Genomic DNA, 26,953 nt, shown 5'->3' with positions numbered 1-26,953 from the left:
GGACCCTCCACATACATGTACAATTGACAGGAATGCAGTCAGATGCCGGCGGGTTGCACACCAATCTTGGGCGATCGCACCACGTCCAAAAAGAAAATACGGCATTGAACACGGTCGATTGGTTCGATATCCCGCACTATCGCATCGATCAACTTCCCAAACCCCCGCACTTCTAAATCCTCGGATCAGATCAACCTGATCAGATGTTGCGGGCTTGAGGGCTGTCTATTGGCTGATTCCCCGCAACATCAAGTATGGCGCTTCTCCGCAACCGCTTTTCCTGTTTGGGTAGAAACCCGGGGAAGGGTAGAGACATGGAATGTTGTTTGTTGAGTTTTGGTTAAGGGGTCCGATGGGTGCTTGCCATTTCGACTGGAAATATGTATATAAAGAGGCTTTGGTGGCCCAGGAATGTAGGTGGAAGAGCTCAGTCATCCTCGACTACATTGCATGGCCTTGCAACATGAATCTGAATAAGGGAGAAAAACATTTGGAGACCGGTGAGGCTTCTGTTGCCCATTCCGAGTTTGTTGGATATGGCTACATGGAGGCTCCTCGTGTTACTTGGTGGAAACATCGTGGGTTGCGCAAGTTGTATCCGATGATGCCTATCCTGTTTCTCGGTGCAACGATCAATGGGTATGATGGCTCTCTTTTGAATGGGCTTCAGACTATGACTCCGTGGCAGGATTGTGAGTACCGACGAGTTGTACGCTTCGATGATGGGATGCTGATTCTTGAATAGATTTCAATAGCCCGAGTGGTTCTACCCTGGGTCTTTTCACTGCTATTCAGAATATTGGTGGTGTTTCTTCTTTGCTCTTCTGTATGTGGTTTTCTCATTCTGCTTGAGATCCTTCTGACTGCTTCTGCTCCTGCTAGCATCCTATATTGCTGATTTCCTCGGAAGAAGGGCTGGTGTGACCATCGGGTTGATCATTCTATTTGTCGGGACAATCATCCAGGTGGTCCCCTCGGTCGATTCCAACATGTTCCTGGCAGGAAGATTCCTCGTGGGTCTTGGGTATGTGAGACTTCATATCCGCTGACAATATTTCACTGACGACTGGCAAGATCAAACGTGAGTCAGGGATCCGCCCCTCTGCTCATAACAGAGCTTGCCTACCCCCAACATCGCGGAAAGTTGACAACAATGTACAACACATTGTGGTATTTGGGATCGATTGTTGCTGCATGGACCGTCTTTGGAACAATCAAATATACCTCTGAAGCAGCATGGAGGATCCCAGTGGGTATGCAGGCCGCTATGCCTTTCATACAAATCTGTGGTATCTGGTTCCTCCCGGAGAGTCCTCGCTGGCTATGTGCAAAGGACCGCCCAGATGAAGCTTTTGATATCCTTGTCAAGTACCATGGAGCTGGCGATAGAGATGATCCCTTCTGTTCATTTGAGTTCCACGAGATTCAACAGACCATCCTCATGGAAAAGAGAAATTCCAATGCTGGTTGGCAAGTCCTGGTTCAGACTCCAGGTAATCGAAAGCGAATGCTGCTCATCGCACTGGTTTCGTTCTTCTCACAGTGCTCCGGTAATGGATTGGTATCGTATTACCTTCACGATATCCTTTCTTCTGTTGGCATCGAGTCATCTTATGACCAGTCTATGATCAACGGGGCGTTGCAGATTTGGTCTTTCCTAGTTGCTATTGGGTTTTCCGCTTTCCTCGTTGACATACTTGGCCGAAAGACATTGTTCATGATTGCTGGTGTTGGTATGCTGATTAGCTTTTCTATCTGGACTGGGTGAGTCTATTTCCCATTTTCTTTTGATTCGATGGAGACTGACGATATATGCCTGGGGCAGTTGCTCCGCGGTATATGCCCAGACGGGAAATAACAGCGCTGGCTCCGCAGTGATCGCCATGATATTCCTCTTCTATGGTGTTGCAGGATTCGCATGGCCAGGTCTCACAGTGGCATATGTGGCTGAAATTCTTCCGTTCAACATTCGAGCCAAGGGTATTGCGGTTTGTTTGGCCCTGACAGCTCTGTCATCCGTTTTCAACCAGTATGTCAACCCAATCGGCCTGGAAGCTCTGAAATGGCGGTTCTATTTCGTATATATAGCGATCCTGGTTGTCGAGTGTATTTGTATTTGGTTCATCTTTGTGGAGACAAAGGGACCAACACTTGAGGAGATTGCAGCGTTGTTCGATGGCGAAGATGCAAACGTGGCCAGCAACGAGCTTCGACAAGAGACCAAATCTATGAATACTCCCGGGACAAATAGCACTTAGGGCTTATATGGTGACTCACTCCGGTGGGCGAAGCATTGACAAGGCATCACTGGCAAATCTTCCACGCTCGGCAAAGTCGGATCCATTGGGCGTTCCGACTTCACCCTCGATAGGCAATGCATGATGAAGCAGAAATTTGACAATCCACCTGTCTACAGTGTAGATTTCATCCATGGACTGCATGCACACTTTTTGAAATGTGAATAAACGTTCCATCTGTTTCAATGTTAGTAATTGGCGCGTTCATCGATCGTCGAGCTCATGAGATAGATCTCACCATCAATTCCACACCTGGCCAATATGGCTTCAATTTCATAAGTATCTCGAAATTCAGGTAAAGCCGTTTCCTTGTATCGAGTAGCTCATCTTGACTTCCAAATAACAATGTATGCAGTAGCGCAGAGGAGGAAACGACAGTCATATGAGCCACAATGAGATAAAAGACCTCACAATCCTCGGTCTCATGAGACAATTTCAACAAATCACTGAACGCAGCAGCATGGTACTTGCAACGAGCAACAAATATGGTCCGACTGGGCGTCCTTTCAAGCTGTGTATCAAAGTATTGAAAATAGAGCAATGTGGCATAGTGGTGATAACCAAGATGAAGCGCGACAAAGGCCCGCCCGAGGCCTGCAGCAGCATGCTGTTTCAGATTATCAACCGTAAAATGCAAATTCGACGGTAGATCTTGAAGATATTTATCAAACTCATGCGCTAGCTCTTCAGTAATTGCTTCAGCATGATGCTCATCTAGAGCTCCCTCTGCAAGTTTCACATGGAGATCCTGGATATGGCTGAAAATTCGGGCGAGTATCACCATGTAACCCCAGAGACCTACCCCTAGTCGACCGTCTTTTTCAGAACTATTTCCTCTTTCAAGAGACCAAAATTTTGTTTCGGGCATCGGAAGTCGATTTTGGCCTTTGTCATACATTTGGCGGGGGAGATCCAGCCCAGCTGAGGACCATGTGTCTATCATGTACAGTGACCACCAGGTTCGCACCTTGATCTCTTGTGTGATACTGTCATCTCCAGCATCAGGCTCTGGCAAGTGCAAAACATGTGACATTCGGAAAGCAACTCCTGTTCCTTGTTAGTCCATCACAATTTTGAGTGTTGACATTTCTTACCAAAGAATAGGGCTTCGCCTGAAGCCTCTCCTTCAGCTCCACAAAGGTTGCCCACCAGAATACTTGCATGAAGCGTATCGAGACATACCTTGTCAATATCCAATTTCAAGGCGAATTTTGCGGCTGAGAAGAACTCCTTGGTCCTTTGTCGAACTTCCTGATCGTCCGAGAAACTATAGATGTATCAGGTCATGTTGAACTAGAAACGAAGCGGTCAATCTTCTACCGGGCTGACATCGCCATTATACCGTATAGTACCGCCCGGGGTAATGTGCCATCTCGGACTCGTTCTCGTAGGACGACCGGGCTGAACAAAGTATGTGGTTTGTCATGGATGAGGCTCAAGTAGAGATCTGTCAATGTCACTGCCAGTTCCGCCTGTAGAGTGGATGTAGTAAGAAGACCCAAGTCTGTGTCATTTGTTTTGCCGCTAGTTGAGAGTTTTGGAAGGATATGTTTTTGTCTTCGAGGTGAGTTCACCAAAGAGCAGTGTTTGTTTTGTCGTAAACACAGCTGGCAAGGTAGGTCTACCCGCTCCACGATGCATTTTCGTTTGCCTGTCCTGCATCGTGTGCAGGAAGTTGATATCTTCATGACGACCTTTGGCTTGCTGGGATACAGAACTATCAAGTAAACGAGGTTACCGCGGTACAAGATCGAGGGGTGGAATCACGTGAGGCTTATAGTCCATCGGACATTCGACATATCCAGTAACAAGCAAAGGAGAATACGATGTGCGAAACATTTGGAAGAATCTGCATTGCCATGACTCTCCATAAAATCCATTAAGAGAGTACGTCAATAACGGCGAACCACAGGACGGCAAAGACAGACGGACACTCCCCCATTATTTATCTAAGATTACTCAAAATCGTGTAACAAAATCTTCAATGCGGACACTCATTTTCTGTAGAAAGGTAGAAAAAAAGACCCACGAAGAATGATATAGTTCATTCACCTCCCATTGTTGTTCAGGGCGGAGGTGCCATCTGGGGGAGGGTCATATCGGGGCTTCCGCCCGGCAGAAAAACGGACGATAAGCAACTGAAACGTGACTCGGCATTTCATTCGTGAAATAATCCAGCCATGGGAAAGGGACCCTTGGAGCAGAAGCTCCAGTTCGAGAAGAAGAATCAAGACCTTGTCAAGCTTCCCAAATGTAAGTTGACCTCGTGCGCCTGCGGGGCGTCCCCAGATCGTGAATGCGACTGCTGGACAGCTCAACCTTACGACTTCGAAGACTAACTGTCTGGACTACACAGATGCTAAAGTCGAAAAGCGCCCCATACCCCATGCACCAGTTGCCTCGCCATACGCTGGGGCATCTGTCCCTAAGATTGTCTATGTGTCGACCAGTACGCCATTCATGAGCGCAATCAAGCGCATTCAGAAATTACTCCTCCAAGCCGAGAAGCGCGCCACGGCAAACATCAACTTGGAAGACACGCGCAAAAATGAGAAACAAAAACTTGCAGAGCTAGCCAACATCTCCTCGAAGCGGGAGGAAGTCTTTGTCAAGGCCACGGGGCGAGCTATTGAGAAAGCACTCAATGTCGGGAAATGGTTCGAAGAGAAAGAGACTGAGTACTCGGTCCGCGTGAAGACTGGAAGTGTCATCGTCGTCGATGACGTTGTTGAGGATGAAGAGAAGAAAGAGCAAGAGGAACAAAAGCGTCAACTTCAGGAGACGCAACAAAGTAACCTTCCTGTCTCAGAGTCCAAGTCGGCGATGAAGAAGAGGAAGCGCCAGGCTGCTGCTACCGTGGATCCTGAGGCTGAGCTCCCTGAGAGCCGTACACGATGGGTCAAAATGGTTGAGGTTGCGGTTAGTCTGAAGTGATTTGCAGACTACATGGCTTTGACGGAAGGTATGAAAGCCATTTTGCTCGACTACGACTTAGAAACATGAATCAACCGGCCAAGCCTCACTGGCTGGAATCGATCCCTGTGATAATCCTTTGGGCCGACCCAGGATGTTCCGGCAATCTCTTAGCAAGCTGCAAAAACACATCTTGTCTATCGAGCAGACCCGCATTCAGCAGTGGCTGTCAATCATCTCATCACTCACCCGCTAGTTTTCCGGGACCTCAATTCCGATGAGGACATGAGTGGTGTCCACAGTTGCTGAGCTCTAGAGCTTCCAATGACCCTCTTTACCACCATAGGGCAGCTTCTCTACAATCGCAACACATCATGGGTCGGGCAGGTACAGTCAAGAAAGGAGCAATTCTTTTGTGCAAGGCCCACCAGGATCAAAACCATGTACATCGAAAATAGCCTTGCTTATGAAAACCAATTTACCCAGAGCACATCTGCAAACTAAAAATTCACTCTAACCCGCCGTAGATGCTCAACTTAGAGTGACTTAGCAAGAAAGAGAGGGGCACCAACTCGAGGCCAGCAGTTCTACTGTAATCCAGAAGAGCTTAGAAGAAAAAGCGTAAATCGTCACATCTGTCGACGGAACCAGATAGGCATGAATGAGAAAGAAAATAATACTAATGAAAATGAACTCCATAATACGCTCAGAAAGCCCTGCGCTGACATGACACGATGAATGATAATGCCTGAAAACCCTTCATCAAAATAAATGTTTCAAAGAGAGGCTGCAAGTCATGAACGTATCCTTATTTTCCCCCATCATGTACAGACAAAAGAGAAGATGCCGAGTCCCAAATGGCGAGAGGCTAATAGTAACATAGTAGGAGGTAGAGAAACAAACACGAAAGGAGATGACCGGAAAGAGGGGGTGGGACATCGGGGAGGTTGATAGAGAATCTCATCGAAGAACGTCATCAAGAAAATTCGTGGCAAAGGAAAGAGAGATTGTGGGCTGAAATAAGTGAGGCTTCGAGTATGAAGACAGGAAAAGAAAAAAAATAACAGATGATCTTCATCAGAGAATAAGGCGACCAAGGAATCCATTGCCAGAGAGTCATGACTGGCAGAAGCTGAGATCTGATGGAACAAAGATAGGAGTGAAGGTCAAGGTACGCAATGCACTTATGCAATAAACCGTGTAGAAAGAGACACCGAAGCCCAGAAGGAAATGATTCGAAGCTGGTTTATTTATCCATCTTTTGCCAACCGTTGAGATAGGCCATCAAGCCTACCCCTAATAATACCACGCCAAAGATTGAAGCATAGGGACTTGCTTCTTCCAGAACATTGTTCCGATGGTGTGTTGCAAAAGCTGTAGCCGCAGAGTCCAGCTCTTTATTCTGCTGGATAACCGAATTGACGTGCTGCATCGGGCTCTTCGGCTTTGATTGCGTTGCATCCTCGCTCGAACTAGACTCTCCCGACGGAACTTTGCTTGGTTCATGGGTTGTATCAGGCTTGCTCGCAGCGGCCAACGCAGAAGCCTTCTCGCGTTCCTGACGCAGCGCTTCAACCATTTCTGCCAATGATGTACGAGATTGTGTGCTCTCGTCTTCGGCCTTCTCCGCACGTTCTTTGAAAGATGCAACTTGCTTTCTCATCTCTTCCATCTCTTCCATCATAGTATCCAGGCGACTTTGAAGCTTACTGGCATTGGCTTCTGCGGAGGCAAGAGCCTCGCTGTCTTCAGTAGCAGTCTCCGGGGGATGAATGCCATTGACCTGCACGGTTTCTTCCGAGTCATCCTGATGCTTCTCCTGGGTATTCTCTGAATGGAGAATAATGCCATTTTCGACAGGAGCCTCTCCATTTACCAATGTAGAGCGCATCTCCAATTGGTCGGCTCTTTCTTCTGCCAATTTCCGAGCAGCCTGCTCCTGAAGCAAAAGAGTTTCCAGTTCCTTAACACGGGTTCCTTGAGTATCAATCTCTCGCTTGGCGGAAGATAGTGCTTCAATAAGGGACAAGATCTGACTCGAGTCGCGTGAGACAGGAGAGCCCGCGCCTCCTTTGGGCTTCTCTGTATCGCTGCGCTTCAAAGGAGAAAATGATTCAGATGCACTACGCGGTGGCGCATCGGGTTTCTCTGGTAAAGGTTGTTGGGGTGGAGGGGCTGGAGGATCAGAAAACCTCGAGAAAGAGTCAACCCGTGGCATTTTCGGTCGGCCATTCATCTGTCGGTGAGCACTGCTCTCTAGGGGGGATGGCTTGGCCATCTTGTCCTTCTCTGAGTAACCTGGTTTCATAATGGTAGTCAAGAATTCGTCGGTCTGGCCAAGATCGATCGATTGTTGCTTTGCTGATTTCAATTCGCCCTGGGATGTGTCAGCAAAATCCTCGTGTCTATATCAAATTGAGCATACCGTGAGTCGCTTGACAACCTGTTCAATAGAGATTGGCGAGTTCCAGTAGTTCATCTGTCGTTGTTGGTGCATAGCATTGAGCTGAGTACTGGCAACACTTTGGTTACTTCGGTTGCTAGCATTGCTACCAGCTCGGCTGCGTAGATGCGAAAGAGGTTGGCTCAAAGGGGAAGGAAGAAGCCCGCCTCCAGAGGCGGGATCCAGGTCTCCAAAGTTCAGATCAAGAATGTTAGGGGTGCTGCCGTAGAGACCGGCGTGCTCAACCTTGGCTGAGACTTTGTGGTGAACAATGGTGTTTTGATCCTCGCTGACGATATCAATACCAAGTTCCAGGGTATCGTTTTCACGTATCTCGTGCGGATCCGATTCGCGGTTTTCTGGAGACAACCGATGGCCGTTGACAAATGTGCCGTTAGATGATTTGATATCTCGGATCCAAATCTTGCCATTCTTTTCGGCCCAAATCTCAGCATGTTGTCGGGAGAGAACTTTGGAGTCGAAATACCCGTTGAGAGCTGTAGGAACTGTTTTGGCGTTGGTCTGTCGGCCGATTCGCATAACGTCAGGGTAAATTGGCACGTTGATTTGTTTTTTTTCAAAGGTACCATTCACTGGTATCAGAGCCAAGATCACCGGCATATCAGCGGACTGTCTGGGTGGCCCCCGCTGACCATTCTGCTGGTCCGGGGAGGGATAAAGCATATTCGCCGTCTGCGACGGGACGATGGACGGAGGTTGATGCATGGCAGACATTGTCGAGGACGCAGTTGGGCCCGAGGTAAATGCAGGTACTGCTTGAGATCTCGTGTTCGTTACCCCTGATACTGGTTCGGACTTCGAGCTGGGCCAAGGATTCCGCGCGGGCTTCTTCTTCGATGACCAAGTTCCTTCGGTATCGGAACTCTGCGCAGCATGTGTATCTTGAGAAGCGGACACGGTCGACGTGGTAGAAGACGATCCGATAGAGGAAGAGGAATTTGATCGTTGGACCTGCTTCCGTGGCATGAACATCCGTGACACGTCGTCCGCGTTGACTGAAGACAATGCTCCTTGTCCCCCGTTACCAGAGCTGTACCATCCCAAGCGAGACCCCGATTCTACACTAGGAGGAGATGCCACAGCAGTCATGGAGAAGGATACTCGCAGGTGAGTCGAAGCAACGGAAGATGTCTAGATCGGCGCGTCCACGGTCGCGAATTGGAAACAGGATGATTGTTTTCGAGACGGTCTAGGAGGCGAATAATAAGACGTATTGGAAGATCTGGAAAAGTCCAAGGTATTGTGGAAATTGAATGCGCGCAAGGGTGATTCAATCTCAGCTGCCCGGCTAAAAGCAGGACGGTCGCGTTAGTGTCGTCTGAACAAGGTAACATAAATTAGGACCTCCACTCGATGTCTCGGGCTGGACTCGCTCCACGCTCAGGCTAATCTCAGCTGGTCGTATACTCACTATTGGAAAATGATTTGAAAAATGTTGAGGTGTAATATTGGCCCGGACCAAGGAGGGAGGTGCCGAATCGTGGGCGGCTTCACACGTCCCAAAAAGGTGACGGAAGCTCAAGACGGCACTACCGCCTCAGCGCAGGCTTCTGACCCTGGGGAAATTTTTGGAGAAAAGAGGTCAGAGATCGTGGAGTGTTGCCATCAAGGATCTGGGCAAGTGCGAGTTGCTCACTTGGTCTACTCCCTTGACGCCCCCGGGTCACGTGGTATGTGGGCACGTGTGCGCCCGTTGTCTGTCACGTGATGAGGTGGAGATCGAAGCTGGGGAGGAAAACGAAGCTCATTCTCGAATCATTCAACCTCGGGATTTCTCGTTCAGCTCTAAGCTGCTACCTTCTTTAATCTTATCAATCTCTTTCTCAATTCCAATCATGCCTGTTGTTGCTGGTCCTCCCGCCCAAGGTGGCCCAGGGGGTCCCTCGACTTTCGACAAGAGTATGTCATCTACAACTCACTCGCTATACATCGCAATGCGCTGGAGTGACCCTTTTCGCATGGCTTAATACAATGAATTTGAATAGATGGGCTGACAACACTTTAGTGAAAATGGGTTGCATGATGGGATCCAGTACGTGGTCGCATCATCTAACCTCGAGCTCCTGCTAACATCATAGTTTAGCCGTCGGTGGTATCATGGGTTTCATTGTTGGTCAGTCACGCCACTTTGCCTTACTTGCCATAATATTGATCAGCCATAGGAACCGTGACCATTTTCCAGTACGGCGCTGGCCCCAATGGTGTCATGCGGACACTGGGCAAGTATATGCTGGGTTCGGGTGCAACTTTTGGGTATGTCTCTTTCATATTCCGAGATCTTCCTTGAATGCCTTAGGAAACTAGGACTAACCAAAAGCTTTCATAGACTCTTCATGTCTATTGGTAGTGTCATTCGCTCCGAAGGACCTGTGAACGATGCCTGGCTCCGTGCCCGCGGACCCCCGATGATGCTCCCCCGACAGAGCCCCCTGCGCCAATAAACACACTCTTTCTCGCGGTCTTAGGACACACCCGGGAAATATGCGACATGACCACTCCCCTGGCAACGTCCCTTGTACGATATAATCTCTGGTTGAGAGGTTTTCTCGGTGGTTTCAGGAGACAGGAAACCACCACGGTTGCAACGGCCAGGTTCCAGGGCTACTGTCTACTTCAGCACGCGATGTACATAGACTAGCGGTACCCAGAACTTGCTGGCGTTCGACGAATCCTCTATAAAAGCGCCAACCGTTGTAAGCGTTAATGTGAGAATTCATCCTTTTTACAGCCATTCAAATCCGTTTCACATATGCAAAGATGGCTTATTGCTGTAGTCCTTCGGGGCAATGTATGCAGTCCCCAGGAGGTGCGGCATAAGAGATACGAGGCTGCAAGTCCCAGTCCTTGTGACCAGTGATCAAGCAATCAAGCTGGAACGACTTCAATAGATACCAGCCGTTTCCTTCTTGGCATCACGATACGGATGTTACAGCCATTCAGACGACGGGCCTTTTGATACTAGGTCGGTGTCCGAATGGTGTGTCCAGCTGGCAAAGGTCCGTTTTGTTTCAGACCTGACTGAATCAGAGGCAGGGGCCTTCAATGTAAACTTAGGGTCCATTCCAATCGGTTTCGGGGCCTCAAAATGCACCTCAGGACTTTTGATATTTTCTCCTGTTGATAGTTCACATCCATCGATTGCGAGTAATTATCCCAGACGTGCTAGCGCTTTTGATGGATCCAATCAGACTCGAATCTGGGGGTCTTCGAGTGGCATATTGGGCGGTGCTATTTCTATCAATGCACAGCTAGCCACATAACCAGTTCGCTGACTTCTGTTCCTACCCGGCTGTCTGGTTTTATGTACTGCAGCCTTGGGATGCTTGGATTTTCATTCCAGTTGCTATCTGCCGATTCGAAAGTCGGCAGTGAAAATATTCTTGGGGGGGGGGGGGGGGGGTCATCCAGGGTGATGAAACCGTCATTTTGATATATATGCAAGGTCAAAAGTAGTTCGGAAGAACAATATTGAGTTTCGAATTTGACAGCGGCAGTCAAGACGATTGGATATCGTCGCAAATTACTGAGAATGAAACAAACGATAGAAATGTCTTATAGACCATGTCATTATCCATAAAGCGACAACTTATTACCCTTTGAGTCATCGGCCACAGTCAGCCAGGTTCATAGAAAATTCATACCTAGCTTGTGGAATGAGTCCAAGGCCAATTAAAACGCCAAAAAGTACGTACGGTGAAGCGGCTGGAACAAACTGGTATTCAGTCAGATCTACAAACTGCCCAATAATCAGGGCATAGCCTGGACGCCCCTTATGTCCCCAGCCCCCGCTGCGTATGACCCAGTAACCCTGGCTCAGGAAGGTCCAATAAACAGTCAGACACTTAGGCAGACTAAATGTTTGCTCTTGGAAAATGTGTCTAGATCGTGCGGCTTAAAACTAGAATATAAGTAGCAACACCCTCCAGAGTAGCAACTTCACGCCTCCCGCTCCATCTCTCTGTTCAGTATGACTATGCAGCAGGCATCTCAGGCTCTGCATTATGGCTGCCCTTTGGTAGCCGCTCTTTTTATCGTGGTCTGTTTTCTCAGGAGCAGTCCAACCAAAAAAAAGCGACATAGTCGCTCTAAACGCAGAACACGGCTTCGAGCGTTCTTGACGGCTTTCGTTGTGCTCACATACATCACCCAGACAGCTTTGAGCATCACTATCAATGACCTTGACCGATCTCAATCATTCCTTGTGCATATGACCTCCCAGGCTGCTGTTTGGTCTGCGGTGTGGCTGCGGCAAGACAATCCTTCCAAGTATGAGTTGGCCGGCGCGTCAGTCGTCACCGCTGGTTTCGAGATTCCACTCCTTGTGATCGCATTGTTCCACAAATCGAGGCACTGGGAACCAATCGCACAGATTGTTTTTTCAGCCATTCGACTTTCACTGCTTATCTTGGTGGCGATCACTCTTCTCTTGGAGATCAGGCAGCGAAAGAAAAAGGTCTTGGACGAGTCGCGTCCCTTTTTGAATGGAACACAATCAACATACGGCGCTGTCAATAGCCCCGACTTGGATGATAGCAGTGCTCTATCTGACAGCGAGAGCGATTCCGATAAGAACCAGAATACGAGAGCTGCGCGAGTCAAGAGGCTCCGCAAAGAACGACTACATTCGCTCGGCGGCTGGTGGAATTACCTGAAAGACTTTAGCATTTTTCTCCCCTATTTGGTGCCTAGGAATAATCCCAAAGTTCAGCTGTGCATTGCTATCAGTGTTGTCTGTATAGGGTTCCATCGAGCTCTAAACATTCTGGTCCCTCAACAATTAGCCGATGTTACCGATAGCATCTTCGCCCACGAAACGCCATATGCCTCATTAGGGAAATGGGCCTTGTTACAAGTCATTGGTGGCGGAGCTGGACTAGGGTTAATCGAAGCTCTCGTGAAAATCCCGATCAGGCAGTTTTCTTACCGGCAAATCACCAACGCAGCTTTCAGCCATGTCATGAATCTATCGATGGATTTCCATATCGAGAATGACTCCGCAGAAGTCATGAAGTCGATCGATCAGGGGGCAGCTTTAAACAATATTCTAGAAATGGCTATTCTCGACATTGGCCCGGCAGTGATCGACTTGTTCATTGGATGTTTTGTTTTCTACTTGAAGTTCAACATCTATGCTTCTCTCTTAGTTGTCATTGCTTCCATTACTTACGTTTCGGCAGAAGTATCTACTTCCAATTGGAATTTAGAACACCGACGTGAATTGACACAGACGCAGCGAAATGAAACTCGCATTATGCATCAAGCTGTGCAAGGTTGGCAGACGGTCACCTATTTCAATCAGTTCTCTTATGAGAGACTTCGCTTTAGTGAGGCGGTTGATCTATGCTTGAAAGCAAGTGCTAAATTCGGTCAACGGCGAGCAATCGGCAAGGCGCTTCTAGACCTACTCAAACCACTTTCTTTCGTTGGTCTTGCATCGCTCATAGTCCACGAGATATCCGTTGGCAGAGCCTCAACGGGTGACTTTGTTTTCTTTATACAATATTGGTCCTCACTTATCTCCCCATTGGCCTATCTCTCGTCGCAGTATCGCTGGCTCGTTTCAGACCTAGTGGATGCCGAACGTCTCTTATACCTCTTTAATTCCAAGCCCAGTATCACTGAAAAGGAGAATGCAACAATCCTCAAGTCTGGAGACGGCCGCGTGCTATTTAAAGATGTCGGCTTCGCCTACGACACCCGGCTATCAACTATCAAAGATGTGAATATCACCGTCGAACCAGGGACAACAATTGCTCTAGTTGGAAGGACAGGCTCCGGAAAGACGACAATCCTCAGACTCCTACTCCGACTTTACGACGTGACTTCTGGTAGCATCGAAATCGACGGCCAAGACATTCGAGACATAACCCTCAGCTCGCTACGTGAAACCATCGGTGTTGTCCCACAAGATCCGGTTTTATTCAACGCGTCTATTCTCGAGAATCTGCGTTACGCTCGACCTTCGGCTACAGATGAAGAAATCCACGACGCATGTCGTGCTGCAGCTATACATGAGAAAGTCTTAACCTTTGTAGATGGGTACAACACCACGGTTGGAGAAAATGGGGTCAAGCTCTCTGGTGGAGAATTGCAGCGGATAGCCATTGCTCGGGTCTTCTTGAAGAAGTCACCAGTTCTTCTTCTAGATGAGGCTACCAGTGCTGTGGATTCAGAGACGGAGTCTGAAATCCAAATTGCTCTTGATCGCCTGAGAGCTCGACGGACTACTTTTGTTATTGCACATCGGCTTTCAACTATTGTTGGCGCTGATAGAATCCTTGTCTTGCATGAAGGGCAGGTTGTTGAAAGTGGGTCTCACCAGGACTTGGTGAACCGGGGTGGGAGATATCAGACTCTTTGGGAGAATCAATTCGGTGGTGATAAGATTAAAAAAGCTTTGTAGGGTTGGAAATGGTGTATTTGGGGGTACAGATTGAACGAGGGTTTACTTAATTTGTTAACATTACTAAAAATGTCTATTTGCGTGATGCTCTTTGGGTTAGTGGGAAAAAGGACTAAGGACTGTACACAATACATCACTGTTTTTTGGTGGGCAACTAACTACTGTTTACATATAAACCGGTAAATCTCAACTGCATGTTACAACATTGCAGTTTCATCAGTAAATATCCCGATACGGGGACGATATACATGAAAATATGCACACAGTGAATGACAACACACGACTAGAAATATATATATTTTCGTACTAATTGAAATTTTTATTTTAGTCAATTCGCTGCTATTGCAATGGCGTGGCCTTGCATCGCAACCATCATAAGAAAATCCAGCGCAGTACTTCTATACATACAGCGCAATGCAGTCCAAGTATTGACATGCGATCCATGAGTCAACGATGCGAGGCACAGACCCCTCCGATGCAATTGCAAGAAATCAGGAATACTGTGATCCGACTTAAAGCATAGCAGGTAAGATTGATACCTAAAAAATTGTTGGGGAAGAGAGGGGAAGATCCCAACTGCGCCTGAGGGCCGGAATCGTATACTGTGCCCGAGTTGAGGGGTCAGTTACCCGGGTATCTAAGCGATCAACGATCTCCAGCAATCGCCTAAGCCAGAGCCTAAGGAAGTGAGCACTAAACCAGAAAAGAACGAACGCTCAAGGCTGTACCTCGGGCCCGAGCCCCTTTCTCTCTTCTGTTACTTTGCGCCCCTTTCTACCCCTTGGGATTTGGTTCATCACAACAACCAAACATGAGTTTAATGAGATCTACAAGATGCATCTTGTCAAATTAGCCATATGGGGCTATTGAAAGTGTGAGCCTTGAACCTCGGGAGCGCATGAGGGTATGACTCAAGCGGGGGGTCTCTTAGGGCTTGGGAGTCACGATTTCCTTAAGCCACCCCCCACAGCCCAACGCTGTCCCAAGACGTGGACTGCTACGTGCACATGCACATGTGTACTGTACACCGTGGTCATTCTTGATGCATGACTGCCCATACTCCTTAGTACACATTTTGATGGTATGACGAGCTTGTATTCCTGCAAGGAGGCGGTGAGCGAATCATAGAAATGAAATGAAACTCGTTCTGGAACGCCTCAGACTCTCTCATCGCCATCAAACCACACGAGAATGGTAGGCCAGGGCGACGATCGAGTGGATCAGAGTTCCATGGTTCTTTCCAGGTACCGGGAGAATCATAGAGCCCCATCGGAAAAGTCTGTTCAAAGGGGGGCACAAGAGACGGATGTCGGTTAAATGCTAAATGCTTGATTCGGCATATGGCGAGTGCAGTACTCCGTATTCCGTGACCAAAGTGCAGGCCATAACTACTGGGGGTTGCGACACAGCCGAATTGTTGTGTTGATGATGGGGGATCATAACAAGCTGAAATGATCTGCTATGTGTTCCTGCGTATGACGCCAGGGGCTCGGAACCTATGCAAGTTCCGGATTGGCCGCGAAAGTGTGACGAGGATTTTCATTTCAGTTGAGTACAGCGCCTCTGGAAACCAAACCCGAGTGCCGATAGCATCCGGCCAAATAGACCAGTCCTTTAGGTTTACGGACTGAAATCGAGGGGACCAGGATCTTTACACCCTATCGGACACCGAGGGAGGCGAAGAATCTCGTATTATATGCATGTATGTATTTCACCATTTCACCGGAGCCTAGAGAAGGGCGACAGCCTTTTCCCATGTTGGCCCGGAACTGGGCTACGGACCCGGTGAACAGCACCGCACCTTCATTCTCTACTGTACTCCGTCCAGTGTACACGTATGAGTTGGTAATAGTCTGGTAATATGCAAGTCGCCCCTGGCGTCTGTGCGGGAAGACCCTTCGTGTTCCTGAGTTAGCGCCTTGTTTGGGAGATTTGTTAGGGTTCCAAAAGGCCATAGTTCGGACACGATGGAGCCCAATTTGGATAGTCCCATAGTCCGCGTGTCTCAACGCCCAATCAGATCTCGGAATTTCACCTAAAAATCAATGATAATTAAACAAAGGAAGAAAAACAAGCCACAGGGCTCTCATGGACGAATGGCCCTTTCCCCAGGTTCGGGCCTGGCTTATTATTTAGGGCATTCCGGGCCCTGTCCGATTTTTTCCCTTTTCTCCTGCAGGCACTTTAAGAGATTTCTCTATACACTCGTTTTACCAGTCACTCGTTTATCTGGAGCAGCGCTCTCCCCACACTCTTTACACACTCTTTGCCATACATTCTCTGACGCTCGTTTGCGCACATTCTCAAACAAAGCCCAAACATCCGTTGTCTCATTGTGAAGCCTCACGTATTCCATACTTCGCGCCAGTCTAAACATCAGACTTATCACAACTTTTACCTCAATTACTCATCTGGCCATTGATCACTGTTGCGCATACCTGCACACAATGAAGTTCACCACTGTCATCACTTCCCTCCTCTGCCTGGCAGCTGCCCCGCTGGCCCTCGCAGAGACCGATGTCACATCGACTGCGACGATGACCATCACCAAGACTCTTGTCCGAGTCAATACCATGACTCCTACTCCGACCCCGAGCTCTAGCATGGTGACCATGTCGGCCACGCCCACCTCGACCCCTCTCTCCCGTGCTTCTTCCACCACTTCGGCTGTCGCAGCCGCTAGCTCGACTGGCGCCGCTGTGAACCTGGGCGCTGGCTTGCCAGCTGCCATTGTTGCAGGATCTTTCGCTCTCTTCATGGGCCAGGCCCTGTAATTGAAGTGTAGTGCGATGAGACACATTCATGCAAGCTGTGCTCAACTATATTCGGGTCCATTGATTGTCTCGACCCGTCTTTATACAGCATGAATGTCGCTTTGTCTCTTCTTGTGAGCCGTTCATCTTCAGCAAAGCCGGGATTTATACGCTTTTGACTTCTTTTATACTCTTTTACCCCGACTTTATATTCCTCTCGGTTGGCTGGAGAACCTATTTTGGAGAGGAAACGGTTTTACGCTTCTTAAATACCCCTGTTTTTTTTTATTCATGATTTTGCGGAACGACATGAGTTGACGCTGTTACTTTACCCTTCTCAACGACCTTTTTTATTTCGATTCTCCTGTCTATATTCGTTTGGCGGGTGACTGTTTGATATGGCTCTTACCAATAGCGTGTGGTGGGGTTGGAACGGAGAACATCTGATAGTCATCTACAGAACAATTGACACCTTTGTTTCTTGATACCCAATATAAATATCTCCCTCATACAATTATATACATTAATAAACTATGGAGTGCCGATCATTCCAAGCCGTGACCTCCGGGGTCGAATGATGGCCGTGCACCCACGCGTCTGATCTGATCTTATCTCTGGCATTCCAATCTCGACTTTTTCCCTTTGCCCTTTTCTTTCCTGGCCCAATTCCATGAGTATCTTCTGTATACTGTAGAGAGATCCAAGATCTCATTCTATTTCCCAGTCGCGCAAATAACGCGTTGTTGACACCCGTTCCTATCGCGGTCTCCACCACGCGTCGCGCCTTCACCTAGCACCAGACGAAAACTACATTTCATACTTCAGACCGAACCTGATGAACCAGGCGGTTCCAAACGAAACTCCCGTCTGAATCCAGCACAACGTCGCAATGGACGGCGAGATCCCCCTCCCCCGCCGCGGCGAATCCGGCACCGCTCCCCTGCGCACGCGGTGAACCCCTCAGCATCAGGCGCAGCTCCGACCCCTGCAATCACCTCGTTTCACAGATCGCGGCGCCTAACTCGCTTCGACGATCGCTCTAGCCAGCCATCCAGTGATCCTGCGCTCTTTTCCAGCGACGATATCCCCGCCTCCGGCTTGGAGAACTATCATGCGCCTGTATCTGGCGCGGGCCGGAAACGCCGGTATCGTGGGACCTGGTGGGGAGAACAGGTGATTGACCCTAAGCGCAAGCGTGGGCAATTCAAGGAGAAAAGACATGTCGATAGTGGTGTCTGGATGGGGAGTGACGAGTCTGCCGCGGAGTCACTCTTGCCGTCCGAGGATGGTTCGGCGTGGGAAGAGGATTTGCGCAAAGCTGTGCTTGATCCTAGGAAGCCGGGGAACTCGACCCCTTTCCTGATCGGGACCCAGAATGCTCCTGCGCAGATGAAAGGTGTGATCATGGGATCTGAGGAATCGAAGGAGCAGCGATTTGCGAGGGAGGTTGTTAATGATTGCCTTGACAAAGGACAGGACAGCATTGATCTTGGGTAAGCTCTTTGGTCTGATATACATTCGTCATGAAGCCATCTAATCGGTTTATTCCTACAGCGACTTTCATCTGAAAACCATACCTTCTGGCCTACTGCGACCTCTGCAGCATCTAACGAAGCTCCCTTCTGTCAGGGAAGCACCTGTCTCTGAAAATGTCTTTACCTCTTTGCAGCCATTCCTTCGAATTTTCCTTCCCAACAACTCCCTTTCAACCTTGCACAACGACCTCTTTGAACTTAGCAATCTCAAAGTCCTTAGCTTGCGGAACAACAAGCTGACCGAACTTCCGTCTACTATCCGCCGATTGACAGCTCTCCAAGTTCTGAATCTCTCAGTCAACAGATTAACCTATCTTCCATGGGAGCTTCTCAAGCTCATGCAAGAAGGCGAACTGAAGCACCTGACCGTACGACCGAACTCATTCCTCCCAATCGAGGAGGCCCAAATTGCAGAATGGCACCACAGCGCCAAGAACAAGCGCACAGAAGAGACAGACGAAGAATATTTATCTAGCCAGCTCAAATTCAATTACGACGAGTCTTCAACAAGCTCCGAGCCCTTGTGGAACTCAATCCACGTCGCCACTGGCCCAACAACCTTCCTAAACATGGAAGGAAACCCACTCATGGGATCAACAATCCGACACTCGAACGTCGCTCCATCTCTTCGCGAAATTTCCCTGCGTGCCGTGAGCCAGCTCCCCTACCTCGAGCAAGCCACAGACGAAGAACTAGCCGAGTACCCAGCCCTCCTTGTCCCCCTTCTCCGCCAAGCAAGAGAAGTGCGCGCAGCAGGCGGACAGCCCTGCTCCATCTGCGAGCGTGAGTTCGTCATCCCCCGCGCAGAATGGCTGGAATGGTGGGACATCACACCGTGTGAGAACGGCATGAAACTGCCACGTCATTCTGGCGAGAAACTTCGGCCCCTGCCATTCCGTCGGCTTGGGTGTAGTTTGTCTTGTGTTCCCGGAGCACCGTAAACATGGAGCCCACTTTGATGTATTTATACTCTCTCTTGTGGCTCTTGTCTCTTTTTCGGATTCATCGTAACTTTGCATGTGTATAGATTGTATGTTTATCTTTGGTGCTGGGCTTTTCTTTTTTTGTATTTTACTACTGATTGGACATGACGGTTAGTGTGTCCTTGTAGAAATCATGATAAACATGTTTATTGTTGTTCATAACTTCCTCCAAAGAAAACCTGATAGAGTTCTCGAACTGATACCTTTCTGATTTGAGTTGTTGATCAACGTATAGCCTCGCTTTCCTTCGACTGTTCTTCAAGTACGCCTGCCCATACACGCCGGTACTAGATCGTCAACAAATTCTGTATGAGTTCAGATGCGAAAAATGCCGGCTGTATCTCCTTCAAGGCTCCATACTGCTAAGCTCATTTCATTTTTCCTTCGGTTCTGAGTAGGATTTTCAATTCTGGTGCTATAATGCTGCACCAATTGCAAGATGGAGTTTCACAAGCGGTACGCTATTCCACCGGGTTGGAAATGCCCCCAGATCGGTGGTTTGAATGTTCCCTTGAAATTTTCATGAACAGAACAGATCAGAGCATGTTTAATATTATACGAGCGTAGAATTAAGGTGAGTGGTTTAAGATAAGAGAGAAAAGGAGCCCCGTTCGGTGACTAGTTATAATTTTTCAAGATATTAGCCAGGATATCACGAACACTAGGCAGTGACAGCGGCGATGAAATCAATGCACCTTGTTCAGACGATCAGGATCTCAATCAGCTTGCTGTAGGTAGGTGTGTTCACTCCCACTGATTACTCAAGGCATCGATGTATAGTTACGTAGAGTACATATGAAGATTGATCAAGCCTCCAGATCAATGAAGTACAATTATGTATTCATCACACAGTAAAGCTTTAAACGATTGAACCGCGGGGAATCCCAGCCGCTTCAACTATGGCTGCACACCTTGCGATTGCCCAGCACACCGGGATATTCTCACCCAACGCCAGGCAGGCTTAAGTCATGAGAAGGAAAACACACAAAAAAAATCGCTAATAAACATGATTCAATACAAGAGCAAATTTCACACAACGTGTGATGGGGAATGCTAAAAGGAAAAGAGTGGAGCGATATAGAGAGACATTAGCGATTACGGTCTGCACGAGCCTGATGCCAGATCGTATCACCACTGAGTGCTGAGAAGCTAAGGGTTGCTAGGTTTCTCCAGCTTGACTGTGGTGCGGAGCTTGCATGTTCACTGAGTAGACCCGCAGTTTGTTCAGTATCGAAAGCGTCTTCAGTAACGCCTTCGATTAATACCGGAGCGGAAGATGCATCGGCCCGTGAGATCGACTCAGAAGAATTGAGATTATTGGATTGTTCATCGTGGCTCCGGGCGTCAGAAGTTTGACAGTGGGCCATTGAACGGACAACATCGCCTTTACAGATCGGGCAGGTTCGTCGACGAGTAGTCAACCAGGGTGTACTAGTAAAAGGGTTAGCATTGTTTGAAGTGAATTGAGTTGCATATCACCTACATGCACTCCGCATGGAATTCATGGCCACACGGCAAGCTCATGACCCGGCTCTGGCCATCAATATATTCCTCGAGACAAACAACACATTCAACCTGCCTTCCAGTATACTTGCGCCGCCACAGCGTAGAACCCGTCTGTAAGCTGCACTTTTCTTCCCTAGGCAGTGAAGATGAGTCAAGCAGAGGCCCCGACACTGTTTGCGAACGAGATCTGTTTGGTCGAGAGGCACTTGGCTGAATCTCGTTGCCAAGAAGCGGAGAGGTTGGCGACAGAGCACTGGGGCTAGAAGAACGCGGCGAGCTCGATGATGATGAAGAAGTTGTGGTAATTGTATGATAAGTCCGGACAGGTAGTCGTTCAATGACCGACTTTGGTGCGCGCCATCGACGGCGTCGAATTCGAGATCGAAGCAGCAATAGTGCGTACACCACAGTCAGTGTAAGCAGCGGACTGACGACAAGTACCAACAGCGTATCGAAGAAGGGGCTGGTAGACATGGTTGTGGGGGTCATTGTAATCCAGAGACCTTCATGCTCGGACGACTCTGCGCTTGGGTGGCTCGACAATTGAGGACCTGGTTGAACTTTCTGGTTGGCTACGATGCCTTTTTGGGGCAACGGCGTTGAGGAGGGCAAATTCTCTTTTTGAGAGTTGTCTCCCCAGCCGAAGTGATCAGAGAACCAGCCCTTGTTCGGTGAACCGGAGGATTCAGTTTCTGCATTGGCCCCGTCGGATTGTTTGCCGAAAGCCTTCACAGCCGAGTCATGAGAAAGGCTAGATTTATCGATACTATGATATTCTCCACTGCCAGGTGTAATGCTACCACCTTGAAGTATATTAGACGAGGAAAGGGCGTCTTTTTCTGCGGTGGCCGTTTTAGATGTGCCCTTCCCTGTCGTAGAGGTAGTCGCCGCCGAAGGCTTGCTTCCTTTGCCAGGCATTAAATCGGGGTCTCTCCAGTCTTGGACACCGATGACAAAATCATCGTCGCCAAAACTTTCAGGCGACATGTCGGTCTTATGAGAACTCTCAAGTTTGTTGTCAACTTTAGCTCGAGTGCGACGATTATAATCACCTGATCTCTTTCCAGCACTCAGTGGAGCTAGGGGAGTTTCTTTCTCGTCCCATGAGCCTAGGTTGATCCAGTCAATGTTGCCGCTGCTAGGCGGGCGTCGGCTGTCCTCCAAGTGGTTTGAGCCGGCTTTCTTATCGCACAGACCCAAGAGTGATCCAAGAGTGCGGAAGAACCCACCACTGGAATGAGATGAAGTTGAAGGCTTCTCCTTGACTGCCGAATGGGCACCGACGCTCGGGGTTGGTGTGGCTGAAGCCGTCGTTGAGGTGACCACTTGTTCTTTGTCGGCCTCCAGCTTGCCTGCTTGATTAACTTGAGATGACTTGGTCACATCTCCCAAGCTAGCGGTTCCCCCGCCATGCCCAGGAATTAATGAAGATAGAAGATGGGCGGTGGTGTGGGATGTGAATAACGACGGAATCGAGACGTTTGAGGTATCGCCCCGTGCATACATGGTGACCAAGTTGCCGCCTCGGGTATCATCGCCAACGATCAGGGCAACTCCACCTCGCCGTTGCGCCCATTTGACTTTTTCCAGAAATCCACAGCCGCCTCGACTCAGTAAGACCACTTTGCCCTGGATTTCGGCAGTTTCCTGGAGCGATTGAATATCGGCATGCGCTGGTGGCTTGTTTTGAACATAATCTCCGTACTTCTGACTCATACCGGGGTTTGACGCTCCTGATTCGGGGAGTGGATGATGCAGGTGGTCGTCGGTGCCATCGTTCGACGGCGGGGTAGTGGTATCGTCTCTTTCGTTCTGGGGTATGGTATCGGCCTGCGACACCGAATGCTGCGGGTGGTTTGGTAGCTGATCATTTGCTGTGCTACCTCCGGGCTTGCCGGAACTCTGATCCGTGCCCTTGGAGGCTTTGTCTTGCTTCTTTTGGTTGGCGCCCTCGCCCCAACCGGGAATATCGGAGCAGCCCAGTTCCCCTTCCACGCCGCCCGCCAGTCCACCCTCTCCAAAGCCACTTCCCACCCATAACTGACCACTCAAGCCTTTTATCGGCAGGAGCGGGCCAAATGCCGCTGGCCGGGCCAGGAAGAAGGTGGAGTTGTCATCAGTGAGACTGATGATGGCCGAGGGCGGGAACAGCGACGATGGTATATTGAAGGAAAATAGGGAATGCAACCCCGTTGTTCGACCAGCGAGCGTATTGGGGGCTGCCACCCGAGGCGAAGTGAGCGCGGAGAAGATGGTGAGGAGGATCGGGAAGAAGATTAGGCAGAAGAGCACGATAATCAAGCGTGGCGGTCGCATGTCTGTTGAAGGAGGCTACCCTCAACGAGTAACTCGGGGAATAGTGATCCTGGAGTGTATCGAAGGAGATCGATGGAGTGATATGCAGTGCCCGGTCGTACCACTGTCTAAGGTTCTGGGTTATCTCTTTATGACCAATCCAACGGTTGGCGGCAAGCGATCAGGCTGCCACTCATCGAGCACAATGAGCAGCACCACGGCTGTTTGGAATAAAACCGCAGGTGACCACACCAGAAAGAAGACCTGGGAGATCAGGAGAGCGCTGAAGTCAGGTGGAGAAGGAGACTTCGGGAACTGATGATCGATTACCTAACTGGAGTCTGTGACGGCATGGTCATCGTGTCATGTGGAGTCACATGACTCTGTATACCCTTTAAACTTCCCCCTCTAAGGGTCGCGAGAAGGGGTTGCATCGAGATCTTTGTTTTACAGTCTGGAGCTTCCCAGGTTGCTCCCTCCCGCCGTGGTACCCTCTCATCAATGGCCATACCATTTGACCAACACATTTGCGTCTGTCCAGAAACGGAAGTCTTACACAGCAGCAAGAACATGTCGAGTGTAATGTGCACACACCAGGCTATCCAATATGTACGGTATTCTATATCTTGCTCTATCTTGCTACCCATAGAGTGTAGTCGACACCACTAGAACGCTGAAGATGTTTTGGGAGACTGCCGATCATGTCATCATGGTTAGGCAACTACATACAGTTCATCTCTACAGGGCGGTGAATTATCTCATACAGAGTACACATCTACACCAGGTCATAGATCGACGTTATATCAGAATATGTTTCTCCCATCAAGGCACAGGATATTTTTGGACGATAAGGCTGCTCCACTTGCCTCTGTGGGGCTTGGAAATGAGCCCCGCCAAACATGACGTATCTACACTGCCTTGATCCTTCTATGGAGTCACTTCGATTCTAGACTTTCTGTTCGGGACTTTGAGAAGCTTACAGTGTGTAGTACTGTATATCTGGAAGCTCCAGGGACTTCATATATCACGCATCTATCGCCATTGAACGCCAATTTGTAGCCATTGCATGTATAAACTTGGACGAACAGCACCAATGTCAACCATGGAACCCCAATCAATGTGAAACCGTGGTCGTCCCCTTAAGATCTCCAGCCTGTTGCTGCATGACTTACCTCCACGCTCGTATGGAGCTACCTCTTGAGGACCTGGTTCAGTGGCGTTCTAACCCATGTCGATCCGGGACATGACGACGGATGACATTGACTGATCTCCTCATGCTCAGCCAAGAATCTGATATGGTTGATTTACCTTTCGAACGTCATGGATAGGTGAACATAGACAATCAATGGGTCTTAATCCATGTTTTACTGGTGCTCTACTCGTTTACCCCCCCCGCGTTATGGCGTCACTGGATTTCCGCAAATAGCGATCTAGTTGTGGCTGATCGAGATCAAGCATGGCCCAAAAATTATATAAAGCTGCTGTGATTCCCAACTCCTCTTTCAATTAATCACTCTCAATAACCCATTCGAATCACTATCCCATCCAAGCAATACTCTACAACACTTTGCATTTCCCACCCTTTGATATACCCTTCTTCTACAACCAAATCTATCATCATGTCGAACATTATTCACAAGGTCAAGGATGCTGTCACTGGACATCATGACAAGAGTGAGAAGCACAACACTCATGACTCCACATCCCACTCTCACGGCTCAAACGAATACAACACCACCTCTACTGGTTCCAACAACTACAACTCTGGATCCGGTGCTGTCCATGACTCTGGCGCCCACCACGGATCCAACATGAACAGAATGAATGGTGAGTACAATGTATCTGCCACATTTCAGGGCCAAATAATTGACCATAACAGAACCCTCCAACACTTATGGCTCATCCAACACTGGCACCGCAGATGCTGATACCTACGGCTCATATGGTGCCACTACTGGCAGTGGTGCCGGCATGGGCACTCACAGCTCTGGTATGAACCCCTCTAACACCTACGGCTCCTCTACTGGCGCTGGCCACACCAGTTCTGGAACTCACCATGATTCCCGCAAGGGGCCTATGGACATTGGTTCTTCTGGTATGGGCAGCACTGGCACACAAACTATCCATGATTCTCGCAAGGGTCCCATGGAAGTTGGCACTACCAACACTGGAAGCCATGGCTCAAGCAACATCAATGCTGGTCCCCATGATTCCAAACTTGCCAACAAGATGGACCCCCGCGTTGACAGTGATCTTGATGGCCGCGCCCAGCACCACGCAACTACTGGTTCCCACCACACCAGCGGTGGAGCTTACGACTCAATGAACACTGGTTCCACAGGACACTCCAACACCTACGGCTCCAACAACCCCATGACCAGCGGTGGCCGTGATACTTACGGCGGCTCCACTACCACTGGACACAACGACGCCTATGGCTCAACCAACCCTCTGTCCAGCGGAGGTCGTGACACCTACGGCTCCAGCAACCCCATGACCAGCGGTGGCCGTGATACCTACGGCGGCTCCACTGCCACTGGACACAACGATGCTTATGGCTCGACCAACCCCCTGTCCAGCGGTGGCCACAACACCCACGGCAGCTCCACTACCACTGGACACAATGACGCCTATGGCTCAACCAACCCTCTGTCCAGCGGAGGTCGCGATACTTACGGCGGCTCCACTACCACTGGACACAACGACGCCTACGGCTCCAGTAACCCCATGACCAGCAGTGGCCGTGATACCTACGGCAGCTCCAACGAGGGTTACAACACCCACTCTGGCCAAGAGTTCGGTGGCAACGCTACCGGTGGCAGCAGCTACAACGACCACAGCTCCGGTGCCAGAAAGACCTCTGGTCCTCACAACTCCGACTTGTTGAACAAGCTTGACCCCCGTGTTAAGGAATCCAAGCAGGACCCCATGACCAACCAGCGCGGCGGTTACTAGATCATTTAATGATTGATATCACGACTTATTATCTTTTTGTTGTATATTTAGCCTGTTTCTTGTGGATATGAATCAATTTGATATGAACATTTTCTATTACTTCATGTTTAATGCAAATGCATGCGTAAAAATACCCCAAAGTAAATTAAACCCTTTACTATGACATCATTAGGGATACAGAACAGAACCAGTAGGCTGAAAAAGTAGAACGCGAGTTACGTAGCTTCTATTTATTATCGTTGACCTTGCAATGCAATGTCTGACGATTTAATGACCGAGTAGCAAAAGGGACTAGCACCAAAGTTTACCATGCATTAAGTTATATCCAGTCAAATAAAAATAAAACTGACTATTAACATTCTACTCTATGTACACGTGACCGCTGTTGCCCTTACTTGAACAGAATGGCAATGCCCAGGCCTTCTCTACTTTGATAACGTTTAAAAAGGAAATGTATTAGAATATGTACTTGTAATTAATACGAGTATCTCGAACCACTAACACGAGAAAGAAATAAAAGGGGTTCCCGTAATGATGTATAACTTGGTTTCCTGACCTAGATAGAGCATTGTCCGATACAGGACAAAGTTAGCAAGTGATAACACGAGATCAAAAAGTCAAACATCCAACAAGGCCTGTTTATTGTCTCACATAAAGTGAAGAAAGCAAGAAATCACCACTAAATCAAAGTGTAGTGAAGCTAGCCCAGAAACAAACAACGCAGAGCCATCAATATATGGCCGGTCAACTCAATCGCCAAGACGCCATGTAAATTTGCATATCAAGTATGCAAGTGCATATTACAGTAAGAAGAAAGTTGAAACAGGGGTGTCCGAAAATAAAATACCG

The 26,953-nt window shown here is 48.8% G+C and overlaps 10 protein-coding genes across 10 annotated transcripts; 7 read left to right on the top strand and 3 right to left on the bottom strand.

Annotated features, from left to right (window-relative positions):
- Positions 1 to 463: 463 nt before the first annotated feature.
- N7511_010542 (uncharacterized protein) lies at positions 464 to 2,258 on the top strand (the record flags this gene model as incomplete). Its single annotated transcript, XM_057132919.1, has 5 exons — positions 464 to 692; positions 746 to 826; positions 883 to 1,024; positions 1,075 to 1,764; positions 1,826 to 2,258. 5 exons carry the CDS (start codon positions 464 to 466, stop codon positions 2,256 to 2,258), a joined length of 1,575 nt encoding a protein of 524 aa, XP_056980907.1.
- Positions 2,259 to 2,517: 259 nt separating this feature from the next.
- Positions 2,518 to 3,634, bottom strand: N7511_010541 (fungal specific transcription factor domain-containing protein; the record flags this gene model as incomplete). Its single annotated transcript, XM_057132918.1, has 3 exons — positions 2,518 to 3,344; positions 3,392 to 3,564; positions 3,618 to 3,634. The coding sequence occupies 3 exons, from the start codon at positions 3,632 to 3,634 to the stop codon at positions 2,518 to 2,520; spliced, it is 1,017 nt and encodes a 338-aa protein (XP_056980906.1).
- An 843-nt stretch (positions 3,635 to 4,477) lies between these two features.
- On the top strand, positions 4,478 to 5,231 carry N7511_010540 (ribonuclease P subunit p20 family protein; the record flags this gene model as incomplete). Its single annotated transcript, XM_057132917.1, has 2 exons — positions 4,478 to 4,550; positions 4,654 to 5,231. The coding sequence occupies 2 exons, from the start codon at positions 4,478 to 4,480 to the stop codon at positions 5,229 to 5,231; spliced, it is 651 nt and encodes a 216-aa protein (XP_056980905.1).
- Positions 5,232 to 6,456: 1,225 nt separating this feature from the next.
- N7511_010539 (uncharacterized protein) lies at positions 6,457 to 8,763 on the bottom strand (the record flags this gene model as incomplete). Its single annotated transcript, XM_057132916.1, has 2 exons — positions 6,457 to 7,587; positions 7,636 to 8,763. The coding sequence occupies 2 exons, from the start codon at positions 8,761 to 8,763 to the stop codon at positions 6,457 to 6,459; spliced, it is 2,259 nt and encodes a 752-aa protein (XP_056980904.1).
- Positions 8,764 to 9,509: 746 nt separating this feature from the next.
- On the top strand, positions 9,510 to 10,115 carry N7511_010538 (MGR2/ROMO1 family protein; the record flags this gene model as incomplete). Its single annotated transcript, XM_057132915.1, has 5 exons — positions 9,510 to 9,573; positions 9,680 to 9,706; positions 9,758 to 9,787; positions 9,837 to 9,927; positions 10,001 to 10,115. 5 exons carry the CDS (start codon positions 9,510 to 9,512, stop codon positions 10,113 to 10,115), a joined length of 327 nt encoding a protein of 108 aa, XP_056980903.1.
- Positions 10,116 to 11,641: 1,526 nt separating this feature from the next.
- Positions 11,642 to 14,077, top strand: N7511_010537 (ABC transporter ATP-binding protein; the record flags this gene model as incomplete). Its single annotated transcript, XM_057132914.1, has 1 exon — positions 11,642 to 14,077. One exon carries the CDS (start codon positions 11,642 to 11,644, stop codon positions 14,075 to 14,077), a length of 2,436 nt encoding a protein of 811 aa, XP_056980902.1.
- Positions 14,078 to 16,524: 2,447 nt separating this feature from the next.
- On the top strand, positions 16,525 to 16,851 carry N7511_010536 (uncharacterized protein; the record flags this gene model as incomplete). Its single annotated transcript, XM_057132913.1, has 1 exon — positions 16,525 to 16,851. One exon carries the CDS (start codon positions 16,525 to 16,527, stop codon positions 16,849 to 16,851), a length of 327 nt encoding a protein of 108 aa, XP_056980901.1.
- Positions 16,852 to 17,655: 804 nt separating this feature from the next.
- Positions 17,656 to 19,306, top strand: N7511_010535 (leucine-rich repeat domain-containing protein; the record flags this gene model as incomplete). Its single annotated transcript, XM_057132912.1, has 2 exons — positions 17,656 to 18,323; positions 18,385 to 19,306. Coding segments are annotated over 2 exons (1,590 nt in total), but the record flags the coding sequence as incomplete, so codon positions are not given.
- A 1,130-nt stretch (positions 19,307 to 20,436) lies between these two features.
- N7511_010534 (PA and RING finger domain protein) lies at positions 20,437 to 23,170 on the bottom strand (the record flags this gene model as incomplete). The annotated part of the gene is made up of 2 exons (XM_057132911.1): positions 20,437 to 20,779; positions 20,832 to 23,170. The coding sequence occupies 2 exons, from the start codon at positions 23,168 to 23,170 to the stop codon at positions 20,437 to 20,439; spliced, it is 2,682 nt and encodes an 893-aa protein (XP_056980899.1).
- A 1,598-nt stretch (positions 23,171 to 24,768) lies between these two features.
- On the top strand, positions 24,769 to 26,104 carry N7511_010533 (uncharacterized protein; the record flags this gene model as incomplete). Its single annotated transcript, XM_057132910.1, has 2 exons — positions 24,769 to 24,976; positions 25,029 to 26,104. 2 exons carry the CDS (start codon positions 24,769 to 24,771, stop codon positions 26,102 to 26,104), a joined length of 1,284 nt encoding a protein of 427 aa, XP_056980898.1.
- Positions 26,105 to 26,953: the final 849 nt, after the last annotated feature.

The sequence above is a fragment of the Penicillium nucicola genome (assembly GCF_028828085.1).
Source record: "Penicillium nucicola strain IBT 29836 chromosome Unknown utg000010l, whole genome shotgun sequence".
Lineage (NCBI taxonomy): Eukaryota > Fungi > Ascomycota > Eurotiomycetes > Eurotiales > Aspergillaceae > Penicillium > Penicillium nucicola.
The sequence above is the reverse complement of the archived record's forward strand: the minus strand, read 5'-3'. Positions and strand labels throughout refer to the sequence as shown.